This window comes from Periplaneta americana, chromosome 1 (genome assembly GCF_040183065.1).
Source record: "Periplaneta americana isolate PAMFEO1 chromosome 1, P.americana_PAMFEO1_priV1, whole genome shotgun sequence".
Lineage (NCBI taxonomy): Eukaryota > Metazoa > Arthropoda > Insecta > Blattodea > Blattidae > Periplaneta > Periplaneta americana.
Window position 1 is genome coordinate 211,728,632 of NC_091117.1, and position 16,737 is coordinate 211,745,368.

Sequence of the window (16,737 nt, forward strand, 5' to 3'; positions counted from 1 at the left end):
GATCGATTTTCAGATTTTTGCTCTATTAAATAACTTAAATAGTGATACAGCAAATAATAAAATCTTCTATATGTAATTATATTTCTTTGTTTCGAAAATGTAAGAATTCACAGTCTCCTACTGTACTCCAACCACGAGAAAGTCTCCAGGGAATGAAACGAAGCGGGGTGATGCTGTGAATGAATGTTGATGTCATAAGGTCACACACGTGGGTACTCGTATCTCTATTGGCTATCTCTCAAAGCACAAACCATAACACTGATATACACATTTTTATACTACTCTAGTTACAAAATTAGTTCACTGTTAATCTCCTGGTCTTTTAATCCCTCCATACAGGAAATAACATATGCAGGAGAGCGCTTGATTTTTAAACTGAGTTATAACTCTAATATTATCTATCTACTTCGCTCCAATAGATGACGCAATAGTAAGCACATTCCTTTCACGGTTTATCTCCTGGTTGGAGAACAGTATGTACAGCTGCCATAGGATGAATAAATGTGTTTTTCTTCCTACTGAAAAATGTTATATTTTGCACATAGGAGTTATTGCAGGAACAACGAGTAGCTACTTACATAAAATACATTTTTTCACAATCCAATGCACAAGGTAGACTATATTCCCAACGTATCAAAACAAAACTTTTTTCAAGAAACGCTTTGAAATATTGTTGAAAGGGATGTTGGCATGTACCAACATTATACACAAATCTCGATTAAATTCTTTGTCTTTTTATGTCCGATTTTCATGTTGAAGGCCAGTTTTGACTGTATAATTAAATATTATTTTCTATGTATCTTTTAATATTACACTGCTTTTGAAAAATCGAGTTCCATCAGTCTTTATACTTTTTTTTAACAGTTTACAAAATTTAGTGTTTTTTCCTTTGATAAGAAAACATTCCTTTCCTAACTTCCCTATAAGTTCATTCTCAAGAAAACGCTTGGTGCTCTTAATTTTCGACATGTTCCTCAGTAGTGTGAATTATAAAACAGCGAAATTAACACTAACACAAATATGCATGTATAAACAATCAAATAAATAAATGAAAAAAATAAAATATACTTGTTTACTCACAGCATCTCAAGTATGTGTGGTGATTGCAAGGACCCACGCCAAGCAGAATTGGAAAGACGGTAATGTAATTTCTTACGAAACCAACTGTACTCTTAGAGCCATCCTATACCATGGGTCATGACGTCATGTATACTTTATGCGCTCCAAACTTCAGTCTTGCGAATATATATATATATATATATATATATATATATATATATATATATTGGTCGACCAGCAAACTTGCTATACAGACCACTGTTAAATTATGGAATATCACATGCAGAATATCATGCTGAGGTTGGCTCTAAAGGCTCCTCTAATTTAAATTAATTAATTGAACATTGTTGTGAATTATGTGAACAAAAATATGATGATTTTCTGTGTTAAATTATGAAGAGTCGTCAGTATCACTAAGAAGGATGTCTTGAGGGAGTTTCCTTTTAAGTCGAGATGGCTGATAAGATCTTGCTCCAATGTTATATGTCACAGCTCCAGGAACGCCAGGAAGTTTGTTGAAGAAAGATTTTGACATTGAATGGATGTACTGTTCTAGTGGAAGAATTCCCAATTCTTGATGCAGTTGTTGATTTCTTACAAACCAGGGGGCATTTGTTGCAGTACGCAGGAACTTGTTCTGGAGAACTTGTAGGCGATGCATGTGAGTCTTATTTGTAGTCCCCCACACTGGCGCTGCATAAGTTAAAAGAGGTCGTACAAGCGAGGTGTAGAGTAGCATTGAACAGTCCAATCCAATTTGTGAACGTCTATTAACCAAAGGGTATAATTTTCGAATTCTAGAAGAGGTTAGTGTAACAATGCGAGTTATATGGGCATTCCATGTACGTTTCGTGTCTAATAATATTCCCAAATATTTGACCTTGCATTTTTTTTTTGAAAGATGGGACATGACAGGAGCGTTGCAATCGGAAAAACAACTGAATGTCACAGCGTGGTAGGCCTGTTGCTATGGTAACAACGGTTGAGTTGCCAAACTTACAGTTTCCAATGGCGAGTGCTTAATAGCTCTCTTGGCTAATTTACTGTGCACACAATGTTAGCATTGGTACGTTTCGTCTTTGATTCTCTGTCGATTTTTGTATTGTTTTCTTATCTTCGCTTCAATTGTCAATGAACGTTTTAACGTCAGCCATCATAATGACGATTGCTAGCTACCATCAGCTGGCAGCGTGGTGGTCCATATTGGCAACATGGCACTGTAGTTCCAAGCTCGGCCGCTTAACTGTCATGTCCCATCTTTCAAAAAACAAGTATAGACAGCAGTCTGGTTATTACTTCTATGAAAGATAGCGAAGATAATAGTCACTGTTGCCAATTGTAGGTAAATATACCCGTGTTATAGAATTCAATTTTTCATCCCACTTTACTGATTGTAAAACAACACTGAGTTTGGCTGAAAACAAGAATAATTTATGCTTAATCTACATAATCATTTTCCCTGACGCTTTTTTAACGGCTCCCGATAATGGTGCCACCTATTGAGGAATAGTGGAACTCTTTCGAAGTTTGCCAATTTTTCATATATTTGGTCCTGACATCTCGTGGTGCGAAAGTTCACTTATACGACCATAAAAACGTAGATCGGATACCTTTGAACGTCAGTGTACAGTCATATAATTTTGTATTTTTATTTTTTTGTTTGGTAATGCTGTAATGCTAAATTAATCGACGTGAACAATGTTAATGATTCTCAATACGTAGTCGATCTTAGGTGAGTTTTCATTTCAATTAAATATCAATATTTCTATTGAAGACCTTGCATGAATTTATTACTACAATTTCCTAATGCTACACACAACAGAATATATCACAACTAAACTATTTTCTACTTTATTTTATAGATATTAATGCATATTTAAATATGGAAGTACTACTCGATTAAGCTACAATTGCTTATAGCGTGGAAGATCCTTATGTATGTTTATGTGTGCTCCTATTGGTCGAGCTGAGAGACGGGGCAGGAAATATTGTATGCAACGGTTGTATGATAAATTGAACACTGTACTGAATTAACTCTGTGCTTGAGGGAAAAATAATTATGAGAACATTCCTAACATGCATTCACATTATTTGTACTTTAAACAAATGTGACTTTTCTAGATTTAAAAATACAAATAAATTTTATATAAAATACAAGCAAATGTTTTACCAACAGAGGATGAACATAAATACTTAGTTATATTATTTACCAATAATTTCACATGCCATTGTCATAATTATATTTTAAATTTGAACTACAAAATATCGAATATCGACATGCAAAAATATGTAGCTACTTTAATATCTTTATGCTCGACCATGCCGAAATGTAGTAATTATACACCTGGTAGCAGCCCTTTAATGGACCTCATTAAAGTCAGTTGTTCAGCCAATCACAAATCACCTTTGTACCGTTATAAACCCGCCAGTATCGATTATTCTCGGATATGCAATCGAAAGACAATTAGCGAAAAGTCACGGAGGCTGGAAATCCAATACTGTCGCAGAAGATTATGTTCTGTTACTATAATAATTAGCGTTAATTGTAAATAATATTAAAATAAATTCAATTTGTCATCTCGTTTTTCAATTCTAAATCAATTTCCAGGTTATATCAAGACTAATGTTCTCTAGGTTATATCAAGGCCAATGATATTCGTGCCTCGGAAAAAATTAATACTTTCGCGTCTGCGCACATCTCACAATTCAGGTCAGTTCCGTTCGTCACTTACATAACCATAACATGAAAACTTATGAATAATTTCAAGTTAGAAATATGGCCGAGCATAAAATGTCATATGAAACTTGCCTATAATGGTAATTAAGACGCTCGTATGAAAATTATGAAACTCGCTTGCGCTCGTTTCATAAACAAACATACTCGCGTCTTAATTACTGCCATTATAGGCTCGTTGCATAATGTACTATTACAAAATGCAGGAGATGTGTACTGATAAATTAAGAGCTGTGTTCACTCATAGTTTTCTGCCCGGGACAGGTCCTTCACAGCAAACCTAGCATTCTCCAAAAGTCTGAATAAATCAAACCTAACCTGTCACCGATCCTCGTTGATGTTAATGACATTGACCAGTTTTCTACAGAAGTACCGGACATTTAAGTGACGTGGCCCGAAGAGTGTGAAGAAGTTTCAATGTTATCAGTACGTTTTCTATTCCTTGTGTAGTGTGGGGAGGTATCGAAAGGAAAATTGATAGAAGTAAAATGTAACGAAAATTTGTTACTATTACCATAATGAATATCTCTGATTGAGGTTCTTGCTGATATGTATAGAGCGTTCGCCTACGGGTGGGGCCAGGAAAGCGGCACGTACTTATACACCGCTTTGTGCGCGCAGTTGTTGAGACACGCTCGACAATCAAGGACATCAAGGTCGACAAGTTATCAGTTGTGAGCCAGATGTTGCAGTATTTAACACGCACAGTGCAGTTTCTTGACACAGTTGCTTAAATATTCAGCGTGTGTGTAAAATTTGTTAACAATGCAAAACGCAAAATTCACGCTTGAACAGAGAGTTTTTATGTATGCTGCATATGTGAAAACAGATTCATGTAGAGAGGTGCGTAGGCAATTTGAAGTGAAATATCCGGGTGCTCCAATTCAGGGTAGAGAAATTGTTAGATGTCTTGTTAACAAATTAAGGACAACAGGGTCGATAAATGCTACAATTCCTAAGCGAAAACAAAGAGTATTGACGGAAGAAAAAATTGATGAAATCAGTGCATCATTTACAAACTCTCCTAATAAATCTCTAAGACGTGTTTCACAGGAAGTTAGTGTTTCAAAAACATCAGTCCTTACTGCTGCTAAACTTTTAAAATTAAAACCCTACAGAGTATAGTACAAAAAGCGGAAGCTTACGGATAGACAATTCCGCAAGCGATACCGCAGGTAGGGAGCTTTCCTGGCCCCACCCGTAGGCGAACGCTCTGTACAAGACATATACTGCGTGTTCAGTTCAAAGTGTGTCATGGCTCGCTGTATGACGTCATGTGGCTAGTCGATGAGCCTAGAGAATTCAATCCTCCTACACTTCCGCAGAGGCTTATTACCTATGTGCCAGAGAAGTTGCCTAGCAAGTACGGCGTTCATTCTGAAGAGTACAGTTCACCGATACGTACGGTAACGCCTGTAGTGGCAGGAATGTGAACTGTTTCGAAACATGTACTGAGGTGAGTTTTTTTCTTACTGTCGGGATATGGGGAGGGGGTGAAGGCGATTACTTACGTATTTGCTGACATTAACTTCGACGGTCAACATGGACACGGAGCATTTGATTTGTATTGTGGAATGTTGCCGTACGCAACCGATGATAACAAATACCCTGCGTACGACTTGCCCGCCCAAAACACAGTTCGAAAGAGGTTATGGTAGCACACAGACCGTACAGACCGCCATCTGTTGCTACGACGTTCAAGTTATACCATACACGTTCTCAAGTTCAGATCGAACGCCTTGATTAATAGGCAACTTCTCTGACATAAAAGCTGAAACTCGCTTCAAATCGCTGACTCACAACAGTGACGTCATGACACACTTTTAAATGAACACCCAGTATTATCAGGCAATACAGATAGGGACTTAAAAATAGGTCGAGTCTTTGTAGCAGTCCCGCTCTATGTAGGCAACAAGCTTGACAAGACTGTCCACAAGTAGCATACATTTAGGCGCTCTCGTTTATTGCGTTGTATCTGGAACTTAGAAAAATTAGGTGGCCCAAATTTTGTTTCTGGGTCTGTGCATATCACTTGACGATATGTGTCAGAGGAAGAACAACTATTTGTATACATCTGAAGTCTGACTAGTGTAATATGTAACTAATCAGCGATGTATGCAATGGAGAAGGAAAGGAACTGACTGCCCTACCTCATTATCTCCTGGCCTAGTTGCCTCGTGAGTGATGCCTTATTGGTATCACTTATAAGGTTCAGACCTGTCTTCGGACATTTGATTAAATAACAACTAAACAATCATTTTGAAATGGCGATTATACTATAATATCCGGCAAATATGATAAATTTAAAGACAATTATGAAATTTACCAAGTACAGGGATTATTATATATATATAATTACCGGATACTATGTATAATTCCCGGATTAATTACTTTAATAACACAAGTTGTGCTTAAGATAACGAAACCATAACGACCACCTATCTCTTCTTCTTCGGGTAGTGAAAGAAAGGTACTTAATTGTAAGTAATATGATGTTGCCCCTACTTATGGATGACTGTAACGTTAGTGTTGTACGCACTTCGCAAAGGATAAGTTAAGAAAACACAGAAAGAAACGGGAGGTACGTATTGCGCACAATAACCCTTTCTAATGGCCACATAGCGCATATAGTTATTTTAAACATCGCAATTTCCAGGGGGCGGCATTTTCTCTCTCTCTCTCTCTCTTCTTTTTTTCCCCCCCTTTTTCCAGTTTTATTTTGCATTGAAATTTGTTTTCAAAACACCCGTTGGTAAATCTATTCTGCAGTTTGTCCTTGAACACCTTGTGGAAGTCGGATATTGTTTTGTTATCGCATTGTCGCGGTCGCAGCGAGAGTAAAAGGAAAGTGTGCAGCTGCATAATTATATTGTAATGCCGGTATCACGTTATTATGCTACGAAACTGCCTAAATTTAAATGCTTGTATAAACAAGAGAATCAAATTGGATGTGTTTATTATTTATCACTATGATTATTCTCAGTTACATTTCCAATATATATATATATATATATATATATATATATATATATATATATATATATATACAGGGACATCATTTTATTTTTACTAACATTTTTAATATTAACCTGTCTATACCTTTAGAGAACCGGAAACACAGTTTGCTACCCCCTCCAAGACTGGAGTTCGATGATACTGGCGTAAAACACAAATCACTCTACTAGGTATAGGAAGGAAGAAAAGTAGTTCATCCATTTACGTAAACTAGGAAATATCGCGATTTTGAATTTGATAATTTTCATTAGGTTTTTCTTTAATCAAAATTCAGTACTGTATTAAGAATAAGTGTTTTTACTCACGAAGTGATATCCATGCGAACGTATTCATTATGCAGTGTATATTATACTGTCTACAGCACATTAGCGTACAATATAGAGAAAGAAGTTAAATTGAAAAATAATCATAATATGAATATTTAAACACAATTTTGAAAATGGTGGCCGTTCATTTCGATACAGGCTTCAGTTCTTTTGTGCATATTATCGCACTATAGACTATTGCATCTAATTCCAATTGCCAGTTTCGTCCTTCGTACTAGTAACTCATGTTGAAATAATTCTGTACCTACTCTACGTACTGTGAATTCAATCTTCACTTCTGCCCGACCCGAAAATATAAAATTACTCAGACATGCTATCTACTGTCCGTCCAAGTGGTTATGCCGCAGGATTGTAGAAAGGGAGGAAATCACGTGACAGTTAATTACTTAACGAGGCCCTTTTATTTAAGTTAAATTAAACAGCTGTATAATATTACGTAAACTTCCAATTCCTAAGAGAAATTAATGTTTTCAGAAAAGAGCTAAGACAGCCCAGCTATTACAGAGGGGCGAGCAGAAGCAGGGGGGGAAATCGGGATGCGACGTAGGCGAACGGACAGTACCTGTGCGTCCGTCCAAGTGGTTATGCCGCAGGATTGTAGAAAGGGAGGAAATCACGTGACTGTTAATTACTTAACGAGGCCCTTTTATTTAAGTTAAATTAAACAGCTGTATAATATTACGTAAACTTCCAATTCCTAAGAGAAATTAATGTTTTCAGAAAAGAGCTAAGACAGCCCAGCTATTACAGAGGGACGAGCAGAAGCAGGGGGGGAAATCGGGATGCGACGTAGGCGAACGGACAGTACCTGTGCGAAAATATGATTCAATATTGAAAGCTCTTTCGTCACTGGAAAACGCGAACATATTTCTACAACGTACTATACTCAGTAACTCGGTAAGTACTGCTTACTATCTGCGGTCTTGGTTCTGTGTGGAGTTGGAACTTCCTTAGTAGAAGGGGTGGGAGTGAAGTACATTCAAAAACTCAGGTACAATAAAAATTGAAGTAAAAATAAAATGATGTGCGTGTGTGTGTGTGTGTGTGTGTGTGTGTGTGTAGGGTAAATTAGGCTCTGTTGGACACTTTGAACTTTATAACATCTTACCTTGCCACTTGTGGGCACCACATTCTACTAGAAGTCAATGACGGAAGTAGCCACGAGTGGGGCTACTTCCGTCATTGACTTCTAGCAGAATGTGGTGCCCACAAGTGGCGAGGTAAGACGTTAAAGTTCAAAGTGCCCAACATGCCCGACTGTCCAACAGACCCTAATTTACCCTATATATCGTCAACAATACTATTTAATCACTTTCCAGCTTATGCACTATATAATTCGATTTGAAATGTTTATTCCTCAAAAAAGAAAAAAAAAAGAGTTGGAGTTTACTTTTGAATTTACTTTATAATTCCTATCGAAGTAAGGGATATTCGTTATAATTCAACCACCAACAAAACCAAACTTAAAAATAAATCGACCCTGGCTTACACAAATCAATTTTGTTTCAATGATGAGTAAGTTTGAATATCTTTCTTTCCATCGAGTTTGATGTGTTTTGTCAGATCGACTTGATGACATCATCAATGCTTTCTCTGTGAAGAAAGTGCGAAGGAAATCTTCATAATTCACAAGTAAGAAGCATGTGTTTTGATTTCAATAATTTATTAACTGTAACATTTCATTTAAAACTAATGTAAACTAAACATGACCTGTGTAATAGCTGCTCATAAATTGTTCTTGAGAGTTGGGGGCGGCAAATTTAAGCACTGCCCAGGGGCAGCACTATACCTAAATCTGGCCCTGAGTGCGTGCATGTAACAAACGAAGTACTTGTGTCTGCTCACGCGAATTCTGTTTTGTCAAGTTGGGCAGAACAAAATATAGACCACTTTAACAATTACAATACTATTTACAATTTATATTAAGACTCACCGACAAGGTCCAGCCAACCATAGGCAACGTCTGTCCGATATCTGACTACAGCTGGATTTTGGAAATGGACATCCAGGAATATGTTGGTCAGGTCTTCTACACCTTCTGCTCCCTCACTGTGGACAAGACTTGTGACAGGTAAACAATTCGTTCACAAAATATGCTTGAACTACTTTAATGCTGTTCTCTCATTCCACACACAGTACTTGCAATGTTCTCGTTATTTTGAAGTTTTTCTCTGCCACCACAAGAAAAATAATAATGATAATAATAATAATAATAATAATAATAATAATAATAATAATAATGTAATGATTTATTTAACCTGGCAGAGTTAAGGCCATACGGCCTCCTCTAACACTCAACCAGGAGTAAAACAGCTCAAGTATTGTTTCCTGTAGTTTACAACTCTATTTATAGATCTTACTAGTGGCTTGTGCAGCAAATGCTGCAAACTAAGTTCATTAGACGTTCAAATAAACATTTTTCAGATTTATTTTCAATGAAGAATACTAGACATTCTGAAAGTTATTTGCTTCCATAATAATGAAACATACTTCCTCTGAATGGTTTTTTTACGGCAAATACTTTTTCTTGAACCTATACACCATCAGTTTTTTTTAGTTTGAAAGCGAAAACGCAAGTAACAATTTCAGGACGATCTGTCGGTTTTTCATGTGGGAGTAAAGCAGTAGCTATTTCAGGTCATTGCGGATTGTAGGTGAAAGTTAAAAAAAAAATCAGGTTTGCTATGCTTTCGAACAATAGACATAGCATCTTGATATAGCTGCTGCATGTTTCGTAAACTACCTTGAAATGTAGAAAGTAAAATCATTTTATCCTGCTAAGAGATCTTGCTGAATTGATTGGGAGACTACAAAATTTTGTAGGTCTCTTGTTTTATCAGTAACACCGTCTTTCCTTAGGAACTGTAATTTTTGCGCTCTCTCGAGCCAATACTGAAGAGAATGACGCATATAAATATCCACCCCTTACCGCCATTAAGTGTATGAAAAAGACCCAACCCCAATTGATTAATAACTATAAAAATATTTGATTTTTAATAACAGTATTATTGTCTTACGTTATCTATATATCTACTTACGTAACCCCAAAACGTTTCACTTTCATATCATCAGTATAGCATAATTAATGAAAAATAGTCAATCATGGCATTAACTATAATAACATTTCATTTCTAATGGTAATAATGTAATCAAACTACTCCAAGTTTCGTAGATTTCAATATCCAATGCACAGCTGTACTCAGAAAATTACACACCGCAGAATCAGACCTGTAAATTAGTGAGTCTTCAAGTTTTTAATAACCAATTGAATTTAAAACTCTAAATATGTCAGAAATCCTGCAGGTCATGGCCTTCGTGTGATAGTGTGTTTATTGTAGTGTGTGTTTTGTTTTATTCTGAAATCACGGCTGTGCTCAAATGCAAATAGTTCTCAAAACTGAAGAAAGATTGATTTTGGAAAATAGGAAAATAATGTAGGAAAATTGATATTCCACTGAAAACTACTATTTTTCTGAAAAACTTTGGGTTCCAAGCTTCAAAATGAGGAATTATTTATTAAAATCCTTTCAGCCGTTTTCCCGTAATTTCCATTACCAGTTGAAATTATATATATAGAGATGTTGGTTTCTTAGCCTTTGTTAATATATTTGCTAATTTGTTAACATTGTACTATTTTTTTAATATCTAGTGTTTTCCTATCCTATGCTTTTACAGCCTATTTTATGTTTTATAAAGTCTAAATGAGGTACTGAAGAAGCTTACTTTAAGCACCTAAAACACATTTTTAGGACCTAGAAATCCGCTGTCTAATTGTAAACCAAATTAACATTGCACTAATTTTTTAATATCTATAGTGTTTTCCTATCCTTTACTTTCAGAGTCTATTTAATGTTTTATAAAGCTGAATGGGGTACTGAAAAAGCTCATTTTAAGCACTAAAACTCATTTTTAGGACCTAAAAATCCGCTGCCTAGTTGTAAACCAAATATCATCTGTTCCGATTCCAATAGCGCTCTTTTTAATATAGGTAATATTCACAAAGCCACTAAAACAGGTTGATTGGAAATTACCTGTAAATTTCTATTACACAAACTGAAGGAAAAGAACAATAGCGTCTATCTGTTATGTAGGCCTGGACATGGGTAATGAATAGGCAGATCATCTCACAAAATCAGCAACAGCAGTCACATCCAACTCCGACTCCTTAACACCAATCCGTGACGTTATATGGAAATTAAATATCCGCCACAGTGGCCCAGTAGCTAGAGCTCTGGACCTATAATCCTGTGAACACGAGTTCGATCCCCGCTGTACCCCGGTTTATAACTAAAGGTACGGTCACACGTCGCTACTTTTGCAGCGCTGCAGTACAAAAAACTGCGCAACTCTCGTACTGCGACGTGTGAACAACGGTGCAACCCGAAAAGTAGCGGCTGCCGAACCTGCTGCTGCTGCTCGCAGCTTAAAAGTAGCGACGTGTGAACAGGGTTCTCAGGGTTGCAGCCGCAGTATTTTTGATATCGGTTTTGTTGAAGATTTTGCTGCGGTTGCGACCAGTGTTGCCACCCAAATGTGCCAATGATACTTTTATTGTTTGGATGTATTTTAATGTTAGATGTGATGAAAATAAATTATTTGTAACAGTTATTAAATACACAACACAGTCTGAGCATATTTGCTGACGATATAATTCACTTTTTTAATTTTCTGTAGCGTAGTTTCAAACAGGAAGGTTGTCAACATTGATTACGTGAATATGCTATTAGTTATCATTTAAGTATATAGGCGTTTTTAAAAGCTTTATAGTAAAAATAATGCCAATTTCTGAATACTAGATACGACAGAAAAGCAAATAATAGATAAGTAAGCTTTCGCATGAGTTTCTTAATAATGCGAACATAACCACAAGTCAACACGGAGATGGAAACCTGCAGCATGACTGCGGCTGTAAAAGTAGCGCCTTGTGTGTGAACAGACTCGCAACCTCCAGTTGCAACTTTTGCAGCACTCGGGTTGCGCAGCACGAAAAGTAGCGTGCAGCGCGCTACTTTTGGCTTACGTGTGAACACGACACGCAACTTTTGCAGCTGCAGTACAAAAGTTGCGCAGCAAAAGTAGCGACGTGTGACCGTACCTTTATGTTGGAATAACCCTCTGGCTCGCCTCTGGTATCCCATCAAGTCTCCATCGTCATCTCGCCTCGTCTCGTCTTGTTTGCCTGTCGATCTCTGTTGGAGATGAGCTTGTAAATTTTGAACCATTAGACCTAATAGTAACCTGGACTTCATTGAGCACAAAGATCTGTGAGTCTGTTGGCACTTACGTCAGTTTAGACATGGACATCGCTGTGTTATATTGCGGGAAACTGCAGTCGGGCAGACAGAAGCATTCCATTCCCTCCATATTATTACTAAAGAACGGGTTGTCGTCCGATGGCTTGTGGTAGTTGAAGACAACTGCAATTCAAATAATTCTTTTGATAAAATTGGATCAGCAATAAAGTTAAAATACTACTCAGAATGCAGACGAGATAAGTTTCTATACATACATAAACAACTTATCTCAAGGAAGAGGTAACGATGTACAGCAATTTCTGTAAGATTTTTATATATGTTTTCTACTGCTGCACCCTGGCGTATTAGTAGAGAAAGTAGATTTTCGCAATCACGATAAATGCGAAATGTGCCCAAATGCTGACAAAATAATTAATTTTATGCTCGACCATGCCGAAATGTAGTAATTATACACCTGGTAGCAGACCTTTAATGCATGTCATTAAAGTACACCTACTCATTAAAGGTCAGGTCTTTCAGCCAATGACGACTAAGGTTACAACTGTTCAGCCAATGACAGGTCAGCTTTCTACCGTTATAAAACCGCAAGTATTGATTATTCTCGGATATGCAATCGAAAGACAATTAGCGAAAAGTCACGCAGGCTGGAAATCCAATACTGTCGCAGAAGGTTATGTTCTGTTACTATAATAATTAGCGTTAATTGTAAGTAATATTCAAATAAATTCAATTTGTCATCTCGTTTTTCAATGTCTAATTTAATTTCAATGTTATCTCTGTAGGTTCTTATGGCCTAGCAAGGTCAATGTGGACATCTGTTCCTCGGAAAAAATCAATACTTTCGCGTCTGCGCACATCTCACAACATACGGGACATTGCTAAAAAATTAATAATATCAAGTTAGAAATATGGTCGAGCATAAAAAGTCGTATGAAACTCGCTTGCGCTCGTTTCATAAATATCCATACTCACTTATTAATTACCTTCATTATAGGCTCGTTGCATAATGTACTATTATGCTCGACCATGCCGAAATGTAGTAATTATACACCTGGTAGCAGTACTTTAATGCATGTCATTAAAGTACACCTACTCATTAAAGTTCAGGTTTTCGATTATTCTCGGATATGCAATCGAAAGACAACTAGCAAAACGTCACGCAGGCTGGAAATCCAATACTGTCGCAGAAGGTTATGTCCTGGTACTATAATAATTAGCGTTAATTGTAAATAATATTCAAATAAATTCAATTTGTCATCTCGTTTTTCAATGTCGAATTCTATTCAAGGTTATATCAAGTTTAACGTTTATCTTACTCTCTAGACTATATCAAGGTCGTCGACATTCGTTGCCCGGAAAAATCAATACTTTCGCGTCTGCGCACATCTCACAATTTACGAGATTGCACAAGGTCAGTTCGCTCCCCAGTCACATAAGAATAACATGAATACTTATGAATAATTTCAAGTTAGGAATATGGTCGAGCATAAAAAGTCGTATGAAACTTGCCTATAATGGTAATTAAGACGCTCGTATGAAAATTATGAAACTCGCTTGCGCTCGTTTCATAAACATCCTCGCGTCTTAATTACTATCATTATAGGCTCGTTGCATAATGTACTATTATGTTTTAAAGCGTGTTAAGTATATCATTGTAGTTTTTAAATCCGCAATAAAATGCGAAATGTACGTATGTGTTTCTGCGAAATAGGAGAGAAATTACATTTCACGATACTTTTTTTTTTATTACAAAAACAGAATCTATGTAAAGGCGCCGCCACACATATATTATTACATTATTTTTAAATGGTTTCGTCACACATCTTTGTTATTATCTGTACAATTAGCTCTAGTTTTCACCTAATCTGTCTGGTGCTGATGGTAGAATATTGGTTGCCTATACGATCTCTTCAGGTCCAATGTTCACTCACAAACAAATTGTAGTCTTTGTGGTAGCGGGTGTTTGTGACTGAGTAGTAACATGGGTCGGGATAAAGTCACCATTAAGCAACAGCGGGTTATTGTAAAAGTGACCATTTTTATTTTGTCATTCTAATAATTTGATTTGCAAATTTTGTAATAAGAGGTTGGCTTGGAAGAAAAGAAACGAGGAACATATAAAAAATAATCAGCATACACAAACGAAAGAAAACATTAATTAAAAAGTCACAGAAAAACAACGTAGGGTTAAGTGGCAGGCTACTTTCTCAGAGCTCGAAAACAAAGCAAAGAAAATATTTAGAGATTACGGAAAGCAAAGAAATCTTACGTCATAAAAATGAGTTAGTCGAAGACGCGGCCTTTCTGTGTTAGCAGGCCCATGTCTTGGGCATGTTTCTCTGTTCACAATTTTATTTCACTGTAATTTTATATGTTCCTTTTCTTACTTGTTATTTTCTAAAACTTTAACTGGAAAATCTACAAAATGCACCTGTTAACACATTGATGATACTAAATTTCTACCATGACACTTTCCATAAAAATGGTCCATCCCAAAACGCTACAAAATGCTAAATCCTAAAATTAAAAGTACTATAAATGCTAAATTTGTAGTTTTAAGTTGCTAAATATCTACCATCTCTATGTACGAGTATTAGCATGAAACGTGTCCTACTACTTGATCCCTTGTGACGTAAGGAAGGGAATTGTGTGCACAAAAGTACAAAAAATAATTTCGTAGAATAAGGGTCACTGTCCGCCAATGGAAATCGTCTACAAGAGCGTCAGGTTGTGAGAAGGTGGCGCCTACCCAGTTCAGGATTGGCTGTTTCTGTCTAGCACAGCACTATAATCCAAGCGGCGATGTATTTGGTGACAGAAAAGGGAATGGTATTGCATAAGAGGGTAAAAAATTTCACACAAACCAGGAATACTGTTCGCGTATCAAGTTCACGATTGGCTACTTGTCTGACACAGTACTCTCTTCTGACTGGTCATCCTTCACCGGGGTGTCGTCTGCGATGTATTTGGTGACAGAAAAGGGAATGGTTTGCGTAAGAGGATAAAAAATTTCACAAAAACCAGGAATACTGTTCGTTGATCAAGTTCAGGATTGGCTACTTGTCTGACCAGTACTCTCTTCTGACTGGTCATCCTTCACCGGGGTGTCGTCTGCGATGTATTTGGTGACAGAAAAAGGAATGGTTTGCATAAGAGGATAAAAAATTTCATAAAAACCAGGAATACTGTTCGCTGATCAAGTTCAGGATTGGCTACTTGTCTGACACAGTACTCTCTTCTGACTGGTCATCCTTCACCGGGGTGTCGTCTACGATATATTTGGTGACAGAAAAGGGAATGGTTTGCGTAAGAGGATAAAAAATTTCACAAAAACCAGGAATACTGTTCGTTGATCAAGTTCAGGATTGGCTACTTGTCTGACCAGTACTCTCTTCTGACTGGTCATCCTTCACCGGGGTGTCGTCTGCGATGTATTTGGTGACAGAAAAAGGAATGGTTTGCATAAGAGGATAAAAAATTTCATAAAAACCCTGATCAAGTTCAGGATTGGCTACTTGTCTGACACAGTACTCTCCTCTAACTGGTCATCCTTCATCGGAGTGTCGTCTGAGATGTATTTGGTGAGAGAAAAGGGAATGGTCTGCATAAGAGGATAAAAAATTTCATAAAAACCAGGACTACTGTTCGCTTATCAAGTTCAGGATTGGCTACTTGTCTGACACAGTACTCTCCTCTAACTGGTCATCCTTCATCGGAGTGTCGTCTGAGATGTATTTGGTGACAGAAAAGGGAATGGTCTGCATAAGAGGATAAAAAATTTCATAAAAACCAGGACTACTGTTCGCTGATCAAGTTCAGGATTGGCTACTTGTCTGACACAGTACTCACTTCTGACTGGTCATCCTTCATCGGAGTGTCGTCTGCGATGTATTTGGTGACAGAAAAGGGAAGGTCTGCATCAGAGCATAAAACATTTCACACAAACCAGGACTACTGTCCGCATATCAAGTTCAGGTTTGGGTATTTATGGCCATAAATTTCAGAGGTTGTGTACTTACGATTGTATTTTGCAAGGCACATGTACCCAGTTATGTCGCAAGATGGTGCGTTCTCTGTAAAGCAAAAGGCCTATATAAGTAACTCATAGTTAATCAGTTCATTTAATTCCTTTGTTGCTTCCAAAATATATAGAAATATGTAGAATTTGGAAGCGAATAAAAATGGCGAAGTGTCATAAAATTTAAGCACTCTGTTACATATTATTACAATGTAAGTCGACTATTTTACGTGGAAAATACATATTTTGTGAACTCCTTTCTAGCTAATATAAAATAGAATTACATTACTAACATAATTATTTATTTAACGTCCTATTCAAGAAAAATAC

At 36.8% G+C, this 16,737-nt stretch overlaps 1 protein-coding gene across 1 annotated transcript in view; it reads right to left on the reverse strand.

The window, feature by feature from the left end:
* LOC138709569 (uncharacterized) overlaps positions 1 to 16,458 on the reverse strand; it is an 83,938-nt gene extending 67,480 nt beyond the window's left edge. Inside the window, exons 1-3 of the mRNA XM_069840435.1 lie at positions 16,409 to 16,458; positions 12,419 to 12,551; positions 9,068 to 9,183 (exon numbers count right to left, since the gene is read on the reverse strand). Of these exons, the coding sequence (XP_069696536.1) occupies positions 9,068 to 9,183; positions 12,419 to 12,551; positions 16,409 to 16,430 (271 nt within the window). The 5' untranslated portion in view covers positions 16,431 to 16,458. The remainder of the gene's footprint in view (positions 1 to 9,067; positions 9,184 to 12,418; positions 12,552 to 16,408) is intronic.
* Between the last annotated feature and the right edge of the window lie 279 nt (positions 16,459 to 16,737).